The sequence below is a fragment of the Protopterus annectens genome, chromosome 16.part0 (genome assembly GCF_019279795.1).
Source record: "Protopterus annectens isolate FY-2018-M chromosome 16.part0, PAN1.0, whole genome shotgun sequence".
Lineage (NCBI taxonomy): Eukaryota > Metazoa > Chordata > Ceratodontiformes > Protopteridae > Protopterus > Protopterus annectens.
Genome location: NC_056750.1, coordinates 676,144,506 through 676,164,372, shown reverse-complemented (window position 1 = coordinate 676,164,372; position 19,867 = coordinate 676,144,506). Strand labels below are relative to the sequence as shown.

At 37.7% G+C, this 19,867-nt stretch overlaps 1 protein-coding gene across 1 annotated transcript in view; it reads right to left on the bottom strand.

The window, feature by feature from the left end:
- The window catches only part of CACNA1B (calcium voltage-gated channel subunit alpha1 B), a 3,578,581-nt gene that overhangs the window by 3,259,617 nt on the left and 299,097 nt on the right, over window positions 1–19,867 (bottom strand). Inside the window, exons 2-3 of the mRNA XM_044058770.1 lie at window positions 3,140–3,403; window positions 1,279–1,384 (exon numbers count right to left, since the gene is read on the bottom strand). Of these exons, the coding sequence (XP_043914705.1) occupies window positions 1,279–1,384; window positions 3,140–3,403 (370 nt within the window). The remainder of the gene's footprint in view (window positions 1–1,278; window positions 1,385–3,139; window positions 3,404–19,867) is intronic.

Below are 19,867 nucleotides of genomic sequence, written 5' to 3'. Positions count from 1 at the left end.
AGGTGGATGCCAAATGAATGCTCTGGCTTAAAATATAAAATTCCATAAAAAATGTGCTTTTCCAATTGTTGAATAGCTCTGATTTGGGATTTATGGATATGTTTTAGAAACATTTGTAAGCAGTGCATCTGTTTTTTTTTTTTTTAATCCTTAACCAGTTAATGACTTCTCTGCAGTTGCCTTGGATTGCAGCTTTCTTAACCACATTAGTCTTAGACTATCATTCACAGACGGGGCTAACATGTTGTTGCAACGTAGTACTGGGGGAAATGCATGAAAATACTAAAAACAAACGATACATAGTAGTAACGGAGTAACAAAACGCATACTTTACTATAAACTAAACAATTCAATGCCACTGTTACAATGACAAAAGCAAACATTCATGCAATATTGTTTGGGTAAATCATATTTTGTGATTTCTTGCATAATGAATTACATATCAGTCAGAGTTGGATGCCTTACCCTAGCCACAAAGGCAACTCCTTAAAGAACCCATTTACCAAATTCAGTCTTTATTTGATAAAATAATAATACATATATACTCAGTTACTAAATTACTACATACTACCAGATGCTAAATCAAACCCTGGTTTGGAGAAGCCTCTCTGTCTCTCTTTATGAATCAGTGCAACACTGTGAAAGGGTCCGAGGACAGCGAGTCCCATAAGAGTTGTGTAGAAACAAAAATGGAACTTTAACAGCTGAAGTCTACTCAGGTTACATGCAAAACCTATTCAGTGCCTTGCATTTACATTACTGAGATTCTACTGTTATGTATTCATATACAACCCTTTTCCTGAAATCATTATTTGCACTTCTGGTAAAAGTGTGCGAAAACAGTCAAGGATTCTACATGTCATCATTTTCGAAACTTACTCAAAATGTTAAAATGACAATTCAGTTTTTTACCATTTGCAATAAAGGTCATACTATGTTAAAAGGGGAAAAAATATGAAGCAGATGCCTATAAAACTCTTCTTTATTAAAGGAAACTACTAATACATGCTAGTAACCCGGAAACTGTTTTTGTCTCCTTAAGGCTTTTTATGGACATCCCCTTTATTTTGTCAGTATGCTGCAAACTGACAGTTGTGTATGTACACACCAGCATTTTCAAATTCTGTTTGATTTGAAAAACCTTAAACTTACTTCCTTTAACCCTGTCTAGGGGCAATTGTGGTTAAATATATAGTGTGTTAAACCATTACAAATTTTATACTAGTACTTTAACTTTTAAAGTAATACATTTACTGAGTTAAGAAACAAATCACTTACCAGTCTCTCTGACATGGGTGTTTTGTCTTCTTCAGGTAGATGCTGCTCCAAAGCCAGCACAATACAATTGGCTATGATTGTAGCTAATATCATGTATTCAAATGGAGTGCATTTGGTTAAGGAATACAGAAAGACAGAGCTATATGATTTTAAAATAATAGCAATATGAATTTAAGAAACTGCAGACAGCTTAGTAGAAAACTATAACAAATGTGCTTGCATTTTGTCCTTGCCTGAATGCCCATACAATATACATAAAACTGTATTAAAACATTAGAAATTAAATAAGAAAAAAAACCACAGACATCCTAAAATATAAGTATCTCTTGAAAACAACATCTGTCATTCAAAATCTGTAAGCTTATAACCGCATACAAATAAGCGGTGATTGTGGACCATTTATACTTATTTTCTGTTATAGCTGTGTTACCACAGTTTGCAGTATAAAGCTGTCTATAGCTGCACGTCAAAAAAGCAAAACGTTGATATTTACTTAACTGGTTATATCGTGTTACTCTCTAAGCAAGCTCCTTTTCTGCAAGCAGGGGCACTTGTAAGCTGAAATAGATGTGTTAAAAGGAACTATTACTTTTGATTGTTAATGGTACTGAGGTTCAGCACCTTGGAGAGCAACAGGGCTGGACAGCTATTCGAAACGCAGAGAGGTGGGTGAAAGCAACACCCTACCACTTTGCAGGTCCTGCTCATTTCCAGCTGGAGCCACGGACTTTCGTTAGATAAATATAATTAAAAAAATGGCTGAGATGTAAACACTGTATTCCAAATGTGCAAGTCTAAGAGGGGTAAATAAGATACGGACTGATGTCAAAAGGGAAATTATGTTCTGTAATATAGTGTATTATACGAGAGTTTTCTGAACAGTTATTCTTACACACGTTTACTAGTCAGCCATGTGGGACTGAATGCAATCCGCACAATTGTATACTATAGTTTAGTATATATGAAGGGATTCTCACACATACTAAAACAGGCTGTAACTTCATGTGCCACGTTTTCCCTTTTAAAAGTTGAATACAGTTGCAGAAAAGCAATATAAAACAATAAATGAATACACGCTTGCGGAAGTCTCTGAAGTAACTTCCGTCACTATGTTATGGACAAAAGGCTTTCTGCCGTTACAGGAAAATCAATATATGTACGACTTTGATGGAAGGCAACAGCAAGATACCACAATACGCCCAGTACAAAGCATACCTTTTGGCACTCACTAGGTTGCCCACGCAGGCAGTCCGGAGATGACCTCTCTGAGCATGGACGGGGGTATGGAGGGATTCTTAAAGATTCGTTCATTTTATTTTCCTTGTGCATACTGTCTGCAGTGACCACCATCACTTTTTTGTTAAATGAATGTTCCACTTTTCACTCGGGTATGTGTGTATTACATTTACCCATTTGTTACTGTGGTAACACAGCAGCTAATAATTTTGTTTACAGTGTCTGGAAGGAGATTAGCATAAGACGTACACACACACACACACACACACACACAGGTACAACATAGAAAAAAATGGATGTAAACATCCGCATTGTTAAGGAGCATCCCGACATTCATTTTTTGGTCAAAAATAAATGGCATATTATGCAGAGCTAGGCTTGAGCTGGCATCACGGTTAAATCTCAGCGTAAATACTTAGCAGACAATCACCCCATAAGACTGCACTGTATATACGTCTGAACCCTTCAAAGGAGCTGAGCAGCCAGGCAAGAAACAGTAATGATTATGTAAATGTGTTCTATCTTAACCATGTCAACTCCTGAAAGCATTCCACTTGACCTTTTGTTCACTTAAAGCCTAAAGGAACGTTTTTGCTTAGCTACCGTGTCACACCTTAAAGGATATGGCCACTCAGTTATTCTCTTAGCGTATTTCCGTATGATGTTGTCCTCACTGAAGATGAAGAGGGAGCGGTTCACTGTGAAACAGTTCTGTTTGACGGGGATGGGGTTGTAGAGAGCCATAGTCCGGGCTCTCTGGGCCATGGACTGCTTATACATCCTCTGCCCAGTCTGGGGGCCACCCTGCCTGCTGCTTCCTCTGCCAGCGCCCGCTGGCCCACCACCTCCATAGCGGGTCTGTTGTAAATCGTCTCCGAACCGAGCCATCCTAGAAATGCACAGAACGAAGCGTTAAAATCCAAACTGACAAGCAAAGGAGAAAGAAGACGCATCACAAACACACAGGACTCCTCCTGGGCGGTCGTTTTCCTTTAGAAAATCCCGCTATATGCTTAGATCCCACCAGTTCATCATTAAATAAGGAAGAGGGAGGAGAAGGAAAGCAAATCGTGGAACTTTACAGGTAAATACAATCCATTCGTCTTAAACCAACAATATAACACAATCACTTCCTCGCGGAATACTGATCTTCAAATACATAAAAACAAAACGGTCTTATATGACAAAGTTCAGAGATTTCAGCTATTTTATCCAGTGTGTATTCTTCCTTTCTTGGCTGTTTCTCGAGCAGTCTTTTGGGAGTATCCCTTTGAAAGATATTTGTTTCCAATACACTGTAAATCTATTTGATAACGATAATAAAATAATAAAAATAAATTAACAGGCCATGAAATCCTCTTCGATTGCCACTTAGTTGCCGGATCAACTGGAAACGTTAAAAGTAACCAAATCATGAGCCCCAGCTGCTTTAAGACAAGACCCATGTGACTGACACTGGCCAACCAGCTAAAGCAGCTCCACCCATACCAGTAACCCTTGGAAGCAGCAAAAATTTAATTTGTAGACATCAATTTGTGATTTCTCCTTGCCAGCTTGCCCCTAAACAGATTAGGCAGTTTGCTGTCTTAATGCTGCTTTTGCATTATCTCTTGTACCCTAGCAATCTAAATGGTTTGCGTGTTTCCCCATTTTTTCTGCCTCAGAAAAACAGCTAAAATAAGCATGGTATATATATATATATATATATTTTTTTTTTGTGGTACCTGATATTTGAAAAAAAAAAACTGAGGAGGAAACGATCGTGTTATACGTGTGTAATATGATTTCCCACTCAGTGGTCAAGCAGCAAGTGGCAGTTGTTCATAGCAAGTATTTGCTCTTAAGTAGACAACTCAACGCCTCAGCCAACAAAGGTGGGTGAGACCGGCGCGTGCACTGCAGGTTCAGGCGCACGCGCATGGGAAAGCAGCTGTCCAGTGCTGAAACCCCCATTGTGGGGGCGCTGGGCTTTCCCTTTCCTTTCAGCCACGTGTTGATCAGAAATGGCCGAATAGCCATTTACCTTATAAAAGCCTATAGGTAGGAGTCTATCCAACATATCGCTGCATGGTGCATAACACGTATAATTCTACTTATTGTATTCTATCCCTTCTTTTTCGTTGCTATGGTACTGCACAAACTCTTCACAGAGAAATTTGCAGTAAGTGGCCTTTCAAACCAGGAACTGACGTGCAATTTGAGTTGGAAATCACTGAGGCAGTCGTCTAACAAACTGAGCACGCCATGGTAAATGATCATAAGCAGTTGATGAATTCCCTGTTTCTCCCGAAATCCACGAAAGACGGTTGTAAGACCCCAAATGGCAAAAGGACTGGGAAAGTCAGCTAGTTTTGTTAGTCTCGGAAGAACGAGTCATTTTTTTGACTTAGTAGTGCAACCAGTTTTAAAGAACAGTCTGCCGGAATACCTTTCTCCTTAATCTCAGTATTTAACTTAAAAGTCACGACAGGAACGAAAAATGAAACGTCTGTTTCGTGCTCTGCCAAAATGGTGCATGGTTAGTGTCCTTTTTTAATGTATCCAAAAACTGAAGTTCATTAAATTAATACATCAGCACTGGCTCTTCCCTAGCGTGTCTAATTTTGTACTGAAAGCATAAAGCCTGTCAAAAGCACTGCAGTGGAAAACTATCGACTTCGATATGCTATAAGGTTGATGTCTTGGTGTTTACTGATCCCTTCCAAAAATTCTTTAGTACAATGCCTTTGTCTACCGGGTTTGTTATTCCACGGGAATTTGAATATTCTGGGAGACGTGTACTTGTATTCTAGGCTCATTAAACATTTTTATCAGGAAGTCTTAAGTCTTCCCTACTAGCCCTAGACACGTCAAAAAAGTTTAGGTTTGCTACAATCGCTGAGTATAGTAGTCGCTCATAGAGAGCTTGTACAACTACTTCTAATCCTGTATTTGCTGGAGAAATCCTTTAATCCTGTTTATTTTAACACCCACTTATTTGGATCGCTTGTCAGCGCCTAATCCTATAGCCAACAGATTTTTCTAAAGCTCACTGTTATAGCAGGCCCTGAGCCTGGTAGTTTCATTAACATAACTCCCTTGATACCAATGCTAAACGTAGGCAATGAGTACTGTAGTCGAGTCAGTCTAACAGGGGTACATTTTTAGAAGTCATGGTGCTCTCCCCTTCCTTGCCCAACAGTTAGTGCATGCATGCATATAACACTCTGCCCTGCTTAGAAACCCAGCTGGGCTTGTTGCCTTAACTGTACAAACCAACTGCACGTAGTCCTCCCACCCCAATTTCCTGTAACTGAAAATACGGGCAAATAGCTCAGAGAAGGATAAAGGTAAAACCCTAGCAGCTCCGTATCCAGTGCATTCATCGGGACCTACATTTATGGTAGGGAGACAGTTGATAATTTGTTCCAAACAAAAAGTGGGCAATTAGCAGAGCACCTTAGCGGTCATTCTTAGTAACTGAATGCTTTGGTTTCGTCAACAGGGCAGAAAGTGGACACAGTTTGTTTCCTACTGAAAGCACATGAATATACTGCCTGCATGTTTTTTTTTTTTTTTTTTTTTTTTGGGGGGGGGGGGGCAAGGAATGCGACTGAGATAGGACTAGAGCTGGGGGGTTTGCGTAGCCGACATAAGACGCATGTTTCATGGGAACCGGGAAAACTGTACTAAATAAACAGCGAAGCCATAAAAATCAAAAGCCTACCGGGATGGACATTTATTACAATTGTATTACAAGTCTTGTGAAAAACTCACAAAGGTTAACTTTATGTGTGGGATCATTAGAAAAAATATACACCCCATAACTCTCAACCAAATAAGGAACAGAACCATTAAGTCAAGGGACACATTTGAAAATATTAATGCTTTTAACACGCGACAATGACAAAATAACAGTGTGCAAATACACATTTTCTGAAGTAGAACACGTCTACAACTGTGTTGTCAAAACTTGAATTCATCAAATTTTCTTCAAAAGTCACCAGTTTTAGGAGGGAGAGATTTAAAGTTGGAGTAAAAAACGGAGACTTCCCCGAAAAGCAGGGACAGTTAGCGGAGAGATATCCAACTACATGAGCTGCTCTGGAATATAGGTCTCATAACAGATAAAGGGAATCGCATCTGCATTGTCCAAAGATCAGATCGGCATCACTGTTTCCCCAATACAAACAGACCTGAAGAGATCTAAAGATGTGCCCGAGAGCAACACACACTGGAAAGTTGGTTTCTAAAGGAAGCATAGCGTAAAAAGTGTAATTATAGCAATCCGGAGAATAGTAAAATTATAGAAAGATGCAAGGAAACAATTATTCATGGAAAAAGCTATTATGTTTAAAGTGATGTGTCCCTGGAGGCAACTGGTAAGAAGCAGTAGTGAGGAGATGATTCATAAGGGGAATTAAATATGGGATATAGGAGTTACCACGACTAACAATAAGCAAACTATGCAGTACAAACAATTATTTAAAAAATGAAGACCATAAGGTGATTGACCATAACCCATCAACCCTTCTCTATCGACCCCGTGTTTACAGGCTATGCAGCATACAGTTCTGTGCACTGCCACTAAAGAGGCACTATAAAATATTATGCCGGCCGGTGTGCTGTTCTATTCAGATGGGCGTTAGTTGTTCGTGGGCCATTTAGTTGCAGTTCTTTGGACAAACATCAGCAGACTAAGATACAAAAATTCAAATAAATAAATAAATTATATATATATATATATATATATATATATACACACACACACACATACACGTACACATATACATACACACACGCAGACTATATAACAATTCCTACTAATCACCTACAAACCTATCAAATCAATAGGCAGATTGCTCTATAAATGCTCAATATCCTATACTTGAAACAAATTTCCCAGTAATGTACGTTCTATCAAATCTACCTTGCTCTTCAAAAAAGAACTAAAAAACTACCTTACTAATTCACCTTCCTGCTCTTGCCACCAGCCTACCTAACGCATACTATCTTAACATGCTTTCCTTTCCTTAAGAAAATACAACAAATAATTGTACAACCTCTCTAACTCTACTGAACATTCATATAATTTAATTCGCTGTCTTTTTCCTCCAAAACAAATTAACTTTTTGCTTCTCTCTTCTTCTCATTTCCATATACTTAAGGCTCATTTATGCTTCTATATCTCCCTATTCTACCTCACTATTAACACATTGTTTTCTTTTCCTATCTGCTCAATCCTACAAGTTTAAACAGGTATATTTCTGGTTCATTTGTTATGTTAATATAAAAACGATTATTCATTTTTTTCCAATGGTATCTTATCCTTTCAGGGTTACAGGTTTGCTTGCGTCTTGAGCACAATACACATGAATAAATGAAATCTGCTTTGAATTTAAATACTAGTCTCAAAAACCAAAACACGCACATACATACATACACACATATATATATATATATATATATATATACATATATATACACACACACACACACAGACTGAAATGTCACACTGTTCAATGTCAAGTGATACTGACATTTTCTTAAGCCCTATTGAGTTGTGTGTAATGTCACAAAGCAGCAACATATTCCCATTGGAAACAGCGTCTTGCAGTGAGGTCCATGAAGCAAGTCCAGCTGGGCTCCTGATTTAAATGGAGTCCTGGCTTGGCAACAGTAGGAAGGGAAGGAGTAGCAGCATGTCCATGCCTCTTCACCAAGGATATGTGGTGGTGACCACGGAGATGCAAGGCATTCATTTAGCTGCTGTCTCTTACATTAACAGAATACTGATGGTCTCTGGAGCCAGTTCATCGGCAGAACAATTCAAGCATTTTAAATTAATCCAACTATCTGGTGTGGAGTTAGAAATTTCAGCCTTCTCATCTTCCATCACCAAAGGCAGGTGTACTACTATTGAGCTCCTGAGACTTTTTTTTATCCTACTTGGTTTTCTTGAACTACCTTTTATAACCTTTTATTTTGATTTGGTCTTGAAAGTGTTCTAGATTTGGATCATGGCTCAAAAAGTGAAGTAACTCTTGTGTGATTATCAGAGAAATAAAACAGTGCTTGTTCCCAAATCCTTGTGACTAGTTGTGTAAATGGACGCTGCGGCTTGACACCAGTGGGCTGGGTGTTGTCTATTTCCAACTTTTATGTATTATTATGTACTATTTCAAAGTATGTGAATGTGCTCACAAGTTCAATAGAGGCTGCCTGGCTTAAATGTGTCGCTGTCAACATTGTGGCATGCTGGCCTCAAAGGAGCCTGAATGCCACAACTCCATAGTTATATTCCTATGTATATAACAATTATTTCTGGAAGAAAGCAAGATGAACGTCCAGTGATTTTAAGTGGAAGTTTATTCCATCATCTTAAAACAGGAGAACTGCATTACACACAATGCCTTCTCTTTGCTATAATTTTTAATACTGCATTCCCCAAACTGGAATAAGAACCCTGAACACTGGTTTCCAGGCATAGACTTTTAAACAGAACTGGATAACAGCATTGCCTGGAAGGCCAAGCAGAGACCATATCTTAATCACTTGTACGAAACAAAAATAATTTTTTCCAATCCTATGATTTTTCTGTTCAAAAATATTCTTACTTTTTTTAAATGGTCTCAGATGACTTGCTCAAGGGCTAGAAGACTCAGAAATGTATTAAATAATTTGTCAGACCAATTGTGTATAAAGGGGTATATATACACAGAGGTTCTCTCAAAAAACCTTACCAAAACACCAGAGACTTCCAAAACACAAGACTGCTATAACTAACAGTCCCCACAGCACCCATGACACATAGCAACACCAGTGTCTCACATCAAGCCAGTAAGGCATAACACTCAAAAACAACAAAATGTTTTGTCATTGGAGACTCAATAGCGAGAGACACTGATGTCCTACATACCAGGTTGGACAGCTGTCTGTTCAGTGCCAGGATTCATCAGATCATGCATGCACTCAGGTCTTTCAGCAACAAGTACCAATATGACAGTCACAGGTCACGTTGGTCTGAATGACCAGAGATGTAAGTAACTGGACTACATGAAGAGAGACATGGTTGAGATCTCTGAGTGCGTGTCCCAGGTAGGCATGTCCCTAGCCTTGAGCAACATACTACCCTCGCCTAGAATGATGTCACAGTATAAACAAAAAATTGATTTCAACAATTGGCTCAGTTTTTGGTGTCATTCAAAGGGGATCCAGTTCTTGTCAGCATGTAAAGCCATGGTTGACAAAACTCATTGCTTTAAAAACACCATGCTAAAACTTTATTAAATACACAAATGCAACTGGTAAACACTTTAGTTTCAACATGAACCTCTTTACATGTTAATGTTGTATTGTGACTTGGTCTAGAGAGCAATAGTTTTTTTATATTATAGTAGTATGCACAGTGCTAGGCTTAAGAATAATATTGTCAAGTCAGTTTGATAGAATTAGCAGGTTAATCATGGAAGTTAGTCATTTTGAGGCAGAATGTTAAGTGCTTAAAAATAGGTTTAGTGAAAGACGATACCCTGTTGATATGTTAGATAGGGTATTTAATGGAGTGTTGTCACAAAAGGAGAGTGGACAGTATGAGAGTGTTGAGTTGGTTAATAAAAGTGTGAATGTTAGAGCGGACAATAAGGATTTTTCACTGGCTCGCATGTTAAATAATTCCGCAGATCAGTATAGTATTAAAAAGATAATTATTAATTGGAAGTTTTTGTCTAATTTTCAGGATATTCATAAAGTTTTAGGTGAGGCACCTGTTTTTGTTACCAAAAGGGGTAAAAACCTCAAGGAGTCTTTTTATAAAGTAAAAACAGGTATTTTAGATGACTGTTTTAAAGGGGATGTTTAGATTTGGTAACTAATTATTGCACATATCTTTTAGAGGGTTCCAAAATTATGATACCAGTGAGGAATTATGAATTTAATACGACAGAAAGACTTAAATATCCAAATATGTAGTTTATTTAGCAATGGGTGGGTCTTTTCCTGCCTTCTATATAGAAAGGACCACTAGGTGTCTATTTCAAGATAAATGAACACCTGAGAGCTCTTGATAGGCAGGACACTACTAATGCATTGGCCAGGCATGTTCTTTCATGTCATTTACACAAGCATAATAATACATTTTCTTTTACTGCGATTGATCAGGTTAAAAATTATGAGTGTAGGTGGGATGCTGAGGATGACCTTGACTGGAAGGAGTATTGTTGGCAAGTCAGGCTGAATGCATGTGTTTTTCCAGGTATTAATGATAGAGCTTTAAAAGAATTCTAAAAAGGAAAGGGTTAAGGCAATTAATTAACTGATCATGTGACTTTAGATTATGTAGCATTGTGACTTGGTCTGAAGAAGTTCATGTAAATGAAATTGCTTACCAGTTGCATTTGTGTATTTAATACAGTTTTAGCTTGGTGTTTTTTAAGCCATTTTTTTTATATACGGCTGTTTCACGAGTCTTTTTAGATAAACTCATTGCTTTGCCAGAGTCAGTTGACACCTGGCACCTCTAGGCTTTTGGCTGCTGGCAAAGGCTCTTGCCTCCCCCATAGTGCCTTTTTTTTAGACAAGGTCTCAAAACATTACAGACATGAAATTAACCAATCAGAACAAAATAAGGGTCATGCTGCTAAATGTTAGGAGCTTAAACAAAAAACTACACTCCCTGGAAGCACTTCTTTCCCTAGAAGATGTAGACGTCTGTGCAGTCACAGAAACCTGGTTCAAGGCCTCAGACAGTAATCCGGTCTTGCAAGGCTACAATGCCTTCCACACCTTTAAACGACAAAATGATCATGTGAAAACCAAAGTAGGTGATGTTTCAATCTATATTAGATATAAATTCACCTCCTGTCTTGTTAGACTGGTCAACTCCATGGAGTTACTCAAGACCCCCAGTCAGTATAGATCCCCCTCCATGGGTCATGACACCCAAAATGCCTACTTGACCAAACTGAAGACAATCCAAATTTTACCAAACACACTGGTTATGGGGGATTTCAGTTATCCCATCACCAGATTGGAAACCTACACTAGTCCTGACTTGCTAGCACAAAAGTTCCTTGACTGTTAATTCAAATGTCATGGAACAAACCCTGACAATAACAAACATTCTGGATCTGGTCCTCACCAACATGTTAAACAGATGTACTACCACAATTGTTGGACCCTCATTAGTTAAAAGTGACCAGAAGTCAGTCACCTTCAATCGGGCACTTACACCAGAACTCACAAAGGGTGAAATCAGACTGAAAAACTTCACCAAGGTAAACTATACCCTCCTAGGTGAAGGTATAAATGCCTTTCTAGCCCCACCCCAAGCTGGAAGTGCTAACTGTGCCAAAGCTTACACTAAAGCCCATGCACAATCACTTGCATAAGTATATAAACTCCAGAAAGACATACCAGAAAGAATCAAAGCCAGAGCCCCAAATAAAAACAAGCTGCCATGGTGGACAGCCAACATCAATAAATTTTACAATAAATGCAAGAAGTTGCTGTCCAAGAAAACAAAGGCAAGGCCCCAACAATAGAAAAGCACCCTTCTCAGCCTCAACAGGTAAATAAGACAACTTGTCAAATCCTCCAAGGATGACTAAGAGAAAATTAGCAAGCACAGCCAAGAAATAATCTTAAGACCTTTTACAGCTATGTACATAACTCAAAGGGTAGAACCCAAGTAAGTGCAGAACTAGTGGCCAACGGTATCACACAGACTGACCCCACAGAGATAACAAACCTGCTAGCAGATAGGTTTGGTGAAAAGTTCACTCCCTTCGCCCCTCTAACTTACAACAAACCTTCCCCAAACCCCCCCCCCACCTTACATATCTGAAGAGCAGGTCCTCAAAGCCTTGTCCAAGACAAAAAATACAGCCTCTATGGGAAAAGACAACATCCCAGGCGGTCTTCTAAACAGACTAAAACATGAATTAGCTTGTAGTCTTTTCAGTCGTAGCCTAACCACCCAGCTTTGTTCCTACGGACTGAAGAACAGCAACAGTTATTCTCCTCTACAAAGGTGGCCTGGCAACAGACCCAGGGAATTAAAGTCCCATAAGCCTGACCAGCCCCATCTGTAAAGGCCATGGAATGTATGGACCTCATAAATAGACATATGTGACCTCCAAACCCTGGACCCTACCCAGTTCAGCTTCATAAAGGGCAGATCCTGCCTGTTAAATCTGGTAGATTTCTTTGAAAATGTGACCAAGGCCATTGACAAGAGTAAATCTGTACACACAGCATACCTCGACCTTGCAAAAGCTTTTGACACAATTCCACATTCAGGTATCACTGGTAAACGTAGCAAACCGAATGTAAATGCCTTCATTGTAAGATGGGTTGCCAACTGGCTCACAAACCAGATACACAATATCAAAGTGGGTGACTCCACATCAACCAGCAGACCTGTTACCAGTGGGGTGCCACAGGGGTCATTGCTGGGCCCCCTACTGTTTAGTATATACTTCTTAGAAGTTCAGGTCAAAACTAAGGGGCTGTGGCGGACCAAGTTTGCAGATGACTGCAAACTAGATGCAATCATTGAATCCCCAAATGATGTCAGTGTACTCCAGGAAGATCTCATGCAGACCTGTGACTACTGTATTAGTCATGGTCTCAGACTGAATGCAAAGAAATGCATCATCATTCCCAACGGCACAATGTCCCCTTACACTATCAAATCAACAACAATGCCCTAAGCACCCACAAAGTGGAAAGGGACCTGGGATCACAAGTTGACTGCAACCTTAACTTCGACCACCATGTGTCTATTGTGCTAGGGAAAGCTTTGTACGAAGCACACTTGATTAGTAAAGGCTTCATCTCAAGAGCAAAAGAAGTTGTATCCCCCTATCCTTGGCACTTATCCGGCCCATAACAGAGTATAATGCCCCGTTTGGCATGTACTGTACTAAACACCTGCAGCAATTAGTGAGAGACCTCAGACATTTCTAACAAAGAAGATCAAGGGGCTCCAGCATGTGCCTTACACAGACCAACTAAAGTCCCTGTCACTATACTTCGTATCATATAGACTTCTTAGGAGAGACTTATTATTTATTGACATCTGTTTACCAGGAAAGTCTACTGGGCCAAACTAGCCCATTTTCAGCAGAAACCCGGGGAGAAATCTCCAATGTCGAAAGTAATACATAAAATTACAAAACAGTTTGAAAATTTACATAAAATGAAATAGGGCTGAATAAAACAATGTATAAACAGAACAGTAGTCGTAGTAATAGTACAGTGGCACAATAGCTTGAAAATAGTACAGTGCATAACACAGTGGTTTGAGTTAAACAGTTATATGTGGAGAAAAAAATACATCATTTGAGGAATTTAGATCAAGCAGTAGAAAAACAGGAGTGTAGGTTAGTGAGAAAGGCCTATAGGTATGAGATTAAAATGATATGGGTGTAAGGAAATAAATGAAGGAGAAACAGGAGGGGTACGAGGGGGAAGAGGCAAAGTAAAAGGACAATATGAAGACAGTAGATAAAGAAGATTTCTAAAGTAGAGGGACAGTGGAAATGGGGGGGGGGAAGGAGTGAGGAGGTAAGTGAATATCTAGAGGGGGAGTTCGGTAGAAGTTTATTAGGAATGCAAGAAAAAAGGGAATTATGAGTCAAAGCTAGGTATAGACAGATTCAAGGTTTAATTAGTAGCTTACGTTTAAGTAATGGCTGAGGTAGAAAGTGAATATTTACATATCCACTTCAAGAAGAAATGATTGTGCACTGCACTTTTGAAGTTAGAAGGTCTTGGTTGTAAAACAGATAGATGATGGAAGGTTATTCCATAGTTTGGAAATTGTCCAGTAGAATAATTGCCCTGCAGGTAATTTGGATTTGTGTATTTGAAGATATTGGTGTTTAGACCATAGAGGCTAACCTGGATTATAAAGAGTGAATAGGGAGCTGAGTGCAGGAGAGTCATGAGGCTTGTATATCAGTTCGAGTGGTTGTCAGCTGGGAAGAGGAGTAAGTAGTGTGTGTGGGGGGGGGGGGTATTCAAGCCATTGTAATTGTTTTCGGGCAATACAGTGATGAGTAGGATGGAGGACTATTTGTAGCAAATTTAGCATCCTTATTATACCAAGTTTTTAATTTAGCCTTCAGGGAATACTGCAGGTTAATTAATGAAGGAGCATCATAAGTTAGCAAAGGCAGAAGATAAGCTAGTGCGAGTGAGAGAAATTTAGGTCTATAGAGGAGTCCCAGTTTTTTGTGGGTCTTGCTTATATTGTTTTGAATATAAAGTTAAAATCTGAGGTTTTTATTAATAATTACTCCTAATAGTTTCATGTAGGTTACTAACTCAGTTTTGGTGGAGTTGAGAGAATATTTCAAAGTCAGCTTTATTAATGGGTGAATTTCTCTAGGGAGTAAAGATCATGTTTTTTTTTTTTTTTTTTTTAGGATTTAGTGAAAGGTGATTGTGAAGCCAGGTTCCAATGGTGGAAAGTGCAGCTTGGGTGATTTGGTTTAGTATGTTAGAGTTGTAAGCAGAGCAGACTATAGTGGAATAACCTGTGTAATGGATTAGGGAGCCCTGCTGGATAGTTTGCTGGAGATTGTTAATAAAAATGTTGTACAGAAGAGGTCCTAAATTGATCCTTGGGGTACACCTGTAGGGTTGTGAAGATGAGGGGAAATAGAATTCTGCCATTTAGCATCATGTTCTCTGTTAGAGAGGTAGCTTTTGAACCAGTTAAATGACTGGGGAGATAGGCCAATACTGGAGAGTTGGGAGAGATGGATAGAGTGAGAGAGAGTATCAAATGCTTTTGATAGGTCCAAGAAAAGGTCTGATGCAATGTTTCCTCAGTCTCAGGCTTTAACCGTGTCTAAGGAGGATATTAGTGCAGTGGGTGTGCTGTGTCCTAGATGGACCCAGTGCTGAGTGGGGGAGAAAAATTTGTGTTTTAGAAGGTAATCTAAGAGTTGTTTTTGAACACACTTTTCTAGAATTTTCGAAATTGTGGAAAGTACAGGGATAGGTCTGAAACTGGAGATATTGGCGAAGGGGGCACCGTTATGAAGTACTAATATTATAGCCTTTTTCCAGAGGCATGGGATGCAAGATTCATGGATGGATCTATTTATCAGAATGCTAATGGGATAGAACACCAAGTCTGCAGAAGTTTAAGAAATTTGGCAAGAATTCTGTCAGCAGAGTTGGAGCAGTGCTTTAATTTTAGACATTTTTTGATACAATAGGTAGGGATAGCAGAGAAATTGAAATGTGGATGAGGAGTCGGTTGTATGCTATTTGGCAAGGGGGTGTCAGTGGATGGAGAGGGATAATGACTGGTATACGAATTGTTGGGAAAGTTCTGAGGAGAGAAAAAAAAGTGGTATTATAACCAAAATAACCGATATACATGGTAGTAGACAAACCAAACTGCAAAAGCTACGAACTGAAGGAAAAACAAGGAAGCTAATTGTAAACTGTATTTTTCCACTTTTGTCACAAGACTTCTTCAGAAGCATACAAATAAATGATCCCCCACACATCATTAAATACAATTCTTAAAATCATAATTAATCCAATAAATCAACTAAACATTTAAAATTCAAGACATTTAAAGACATAGTCAACTATTATTACTTTCATAAAACTTAAGCTTGCATCTACGGTCTTTTAAAAACATTTAATGTTCACTGTGCCATTGAGGCCAGGACATATATCAGCTGTTAGCTTAATCTGCCAAGAAGTTTCTTTTTTCTCCAGTTTGTCTTTACAATCTCCCCCTCTCTTATCCTTGGACAATTGTTCAAGTACAAAAACCAAATATTTTTTATATTGTTGACAAGTTAAAGTGAGTCTATAAAGGGCATTATCAACTACCTTATTCTTGATGTCTCTAATGTGTTCTTTAATTTTCATATGAAGTGCTGTTGTGGTCATCCCTACATAATATGCTGGACAACCTGAATAAACACTAATATATACAACTCCTGCACTATTACAATCGTACCTTTCACTACTATAAAGATTTGTTTTTAAATGTGATAGCAGTAAATATCTACCTTTGTGTATAAATCTACAAAAGGTACAAAAAAAACACTTGTACATTCCTATAGTTTTGTTACAATATTTGTTTAATAAACTTTTATACAATTTTATCTCCTGTATACAAACTTAGGCTGTTTGCCTAAAACTGTTATTAAATCTGTATTACCTTTAATAATACGCCAATTGTTACTAACTATATTTCTTATAGCCAGGCTATCTACAGACATCTATAAGTTGCATACTAAGTTGTTAGAAGAGTTGCTCATATCTGGCTGATCTTTATCAGCTAATTTTTTTTTAGTAAAGGTAAAAAAACTTGTGCATCTTTTTTCTTGTTCTTCAGCACTAGTTAACGATAAATCTATTTTATAACCTCCTTGCAAGAACAATTTTATAATAAATTTCATTTCTTGCTTGAAAACAATCTTTAGTAGTGAGCCCTGAAGCTCTTATAAATTGCCCTCTCGGTATGTTTTTCTTAATAAAGAAGGGGTGATTACTATTAAAATGTAAATATTGATTAGTAAAAGTATCTTTCCTATAAACTTTACCGTCAAAATGAAAATGATATAAATCCCATTCCAATGTAATATCTGCAAAATTTACTACAAGACCTACGTCTCCCAAGGTAAAATTTAAAAACTAAGTAGTATTGTTTAACTCTTGTACGAAAACCTTGCATTCATCACTAGTACCTTAAAAAAAAAAAAAAAAAAACAAACAAATCTGCAAATCTTTTGTAAAAGATGACCTTGTTAAACAACCCAATGGTGGGCAACAATTCATTTTCCTACCACCAAATTAGCAAAGGCCGGAGCCACTGCTGACTCCATTGCCACTCCCCTTAGTTGTTGAAAATATTTACCATTGAATAAAAAGTAATTATATTCTAAAAGAACTTCTAACACAGAACAATATAAGCTGACTTCAGTATTTGAATATGTAGTAAATGTTGCAAGGTAAAACCTAACATACTCAATTCCTTCTGCCCAAGGGATACAAAAGTGTATAAATAAGTAACATTAACAGTAAATAGTCAGTTCTGTGCTATTGTTATACAGAAAATTATTATGAAACTGTGCAACTTGTAACAAAAAATCCCAGGAATCTTTTACATAAGAAGGTAACCTTTGTACCAATGGATTTAACACTGTGTTCAAATGCAATGACATACCTTCAGTCACAGCATTGGGAGCTGAAACTATGTGTCGAAAGGGGGAGTTTTGACATTCTTATGAATCATAGGTATTCCAAACAGAACACCTATTTTCAGATGTTCTATATTCATAGATCATATAATTTGTAGTCTAACAAACCATCCATTAATAGCTCATATAGAAACATCTTTATATTATACCCAGATTTAATATAATTTAAAGTGACCTGTTTGTATTCATCTTGAACACTTAAAATGTTTTCAATAGCAGCAATATAATCAGTCTGATTCATTAATACTAATCCTCCTCCTTTGTCAGCTTTCATGGTTCTTAACCCTTGCATGTGTCTAATTTCAAACTAGGCATTTCTCTCTACTTCATTTAAACTGTAAATGATACATATTTGTTTTTTCATTTAATAAATTCCTAATGTCTTTTTCACAATTATCTTCAAAAGCTTTTAGTGTGCTATGCAGTCCCGGGTTAAAATGTGATGGTTTAACAAAACAAGAATGGTTCAAATTCAGTTCTCGACATGTTTAAACTCAGTTTCCTTGTAAAACACTTTAAGTCAATTATAGTTTTAACAACGTTGGCCCACCACGAAGTAATAATAGTTGACTGTCTTTAAATGTCTTGAAATTTAAATGTTTAATTAATTATTGGATCAAGATTTAAAAAAAATTGTATTTAATGGTGTGTGGGGGATCATTTATTTGTATGCTTCTGAAGAAGTCTTGTGACAAAAAGCGGAAAAATAAAGAGTTTACGCTTAGCTCTTCCTTATTTTTCCTTCAGTTCATGGCTTTTGCAGTTTGGTTTGTCTACTACCACGTAGATCGGTTAATTTATTTTACTCTGTTTAAGATGACAACTGGAGTGGAAGACACTTTGTTAGAACTGACTGTACACACTATTCCTGAAACTCAAGATGACATCATCAATAACTTGGAAATGGCCCTAAATGAGTTACAAAAATCCTTAAATTCCTTGATGGGGCAAGTTGCTAGTTTAAAAGGGAGCACCTCTAGAAACATTATTGCTGTCCCTAAGCAAATGAAAGCAGTAGAAAGAACTGTTAGAGAAACAGAATATGCCTCCCTAAAAAATGCTCATGAATGCATTTTACTTTAAAGAGGTAGCATCCGTTTTTACTAACCAAAGCAACCCATTTGAAGAAAGTGCAAGTCGAGTTGCTGCAATCGTTGAAAAGGAAGAGATAAAAAGCAAGTTGATAGAACTTGAGAAATTCATTAGAAAATTTTGAGCCTTGAAACTTGAAAACTTATATTTTGAACAATGTATTCCTCTTCAAATAGTCCCCAAGGGACTTAGGTTCTTTAAGTTCCCTAATAGGGTCATGGAAGGGCATTCTTTACACACAGACTTAATTAGTGTTTTCAGCAAGTTCGGTACTGAATTTTTAAAAATATTGATAAAGCACAATGAACACACTATGGGTGAACTTAAACCGGTCATTCATATGGATGACAGAGTGTTGGCAAGATTGCAGGTTTTCAAAGAAATGAAAACTGAACATGATGCGATTTTCACTTCTTTGAAGAGATTTGAAAGGACAGTTGTTGCTTGTAAACAAAAAAGATACTTTGAGATAGAGAAGTTTATGAATTGGGGAATGCTTTTCCTTTAACTTATCCAACAATAATCTATTTGCTAGAACCAATTCAACCAATTATACAGCTGAATGAGGCACTTCTTCATGTGAAGGAAGAGGCAATACCTACATTAATCCACAATCGGAAAAAGAACCCCATTCAAATTTCTCTGGTGAAGCAACTATTCCTATAGAAGACATCGAATTCATGGACACCATTGAAGAGTTGCCTTTTTATCCTGCCAATGAAACTCCAGCTGAAAGTACTTCTACTGCCTCAAAAAACATAGTGTCCTTAGTCGAAGGTGGCCAGGTGCAATGGAATCAAATGAGTAAGAATACGAAGACGGAGGACTAACATTTAATTGCAAAGTGAGTAATTACAGTAAAAAATATAATTTGTCCTCATTTAGTTTCAGTGATGTACAACTAAAAATTTTACAACTCTGTTTGAATTTTGTGCCTTCATGGAGGGCCAACCTTGTTAAAACTATAACAAAGTGTTTTGGAAGGAAACTAAAAACCTTTTATGTCGAGAACTGAATTTGAACCATTCTTGTTTTGTTAAACC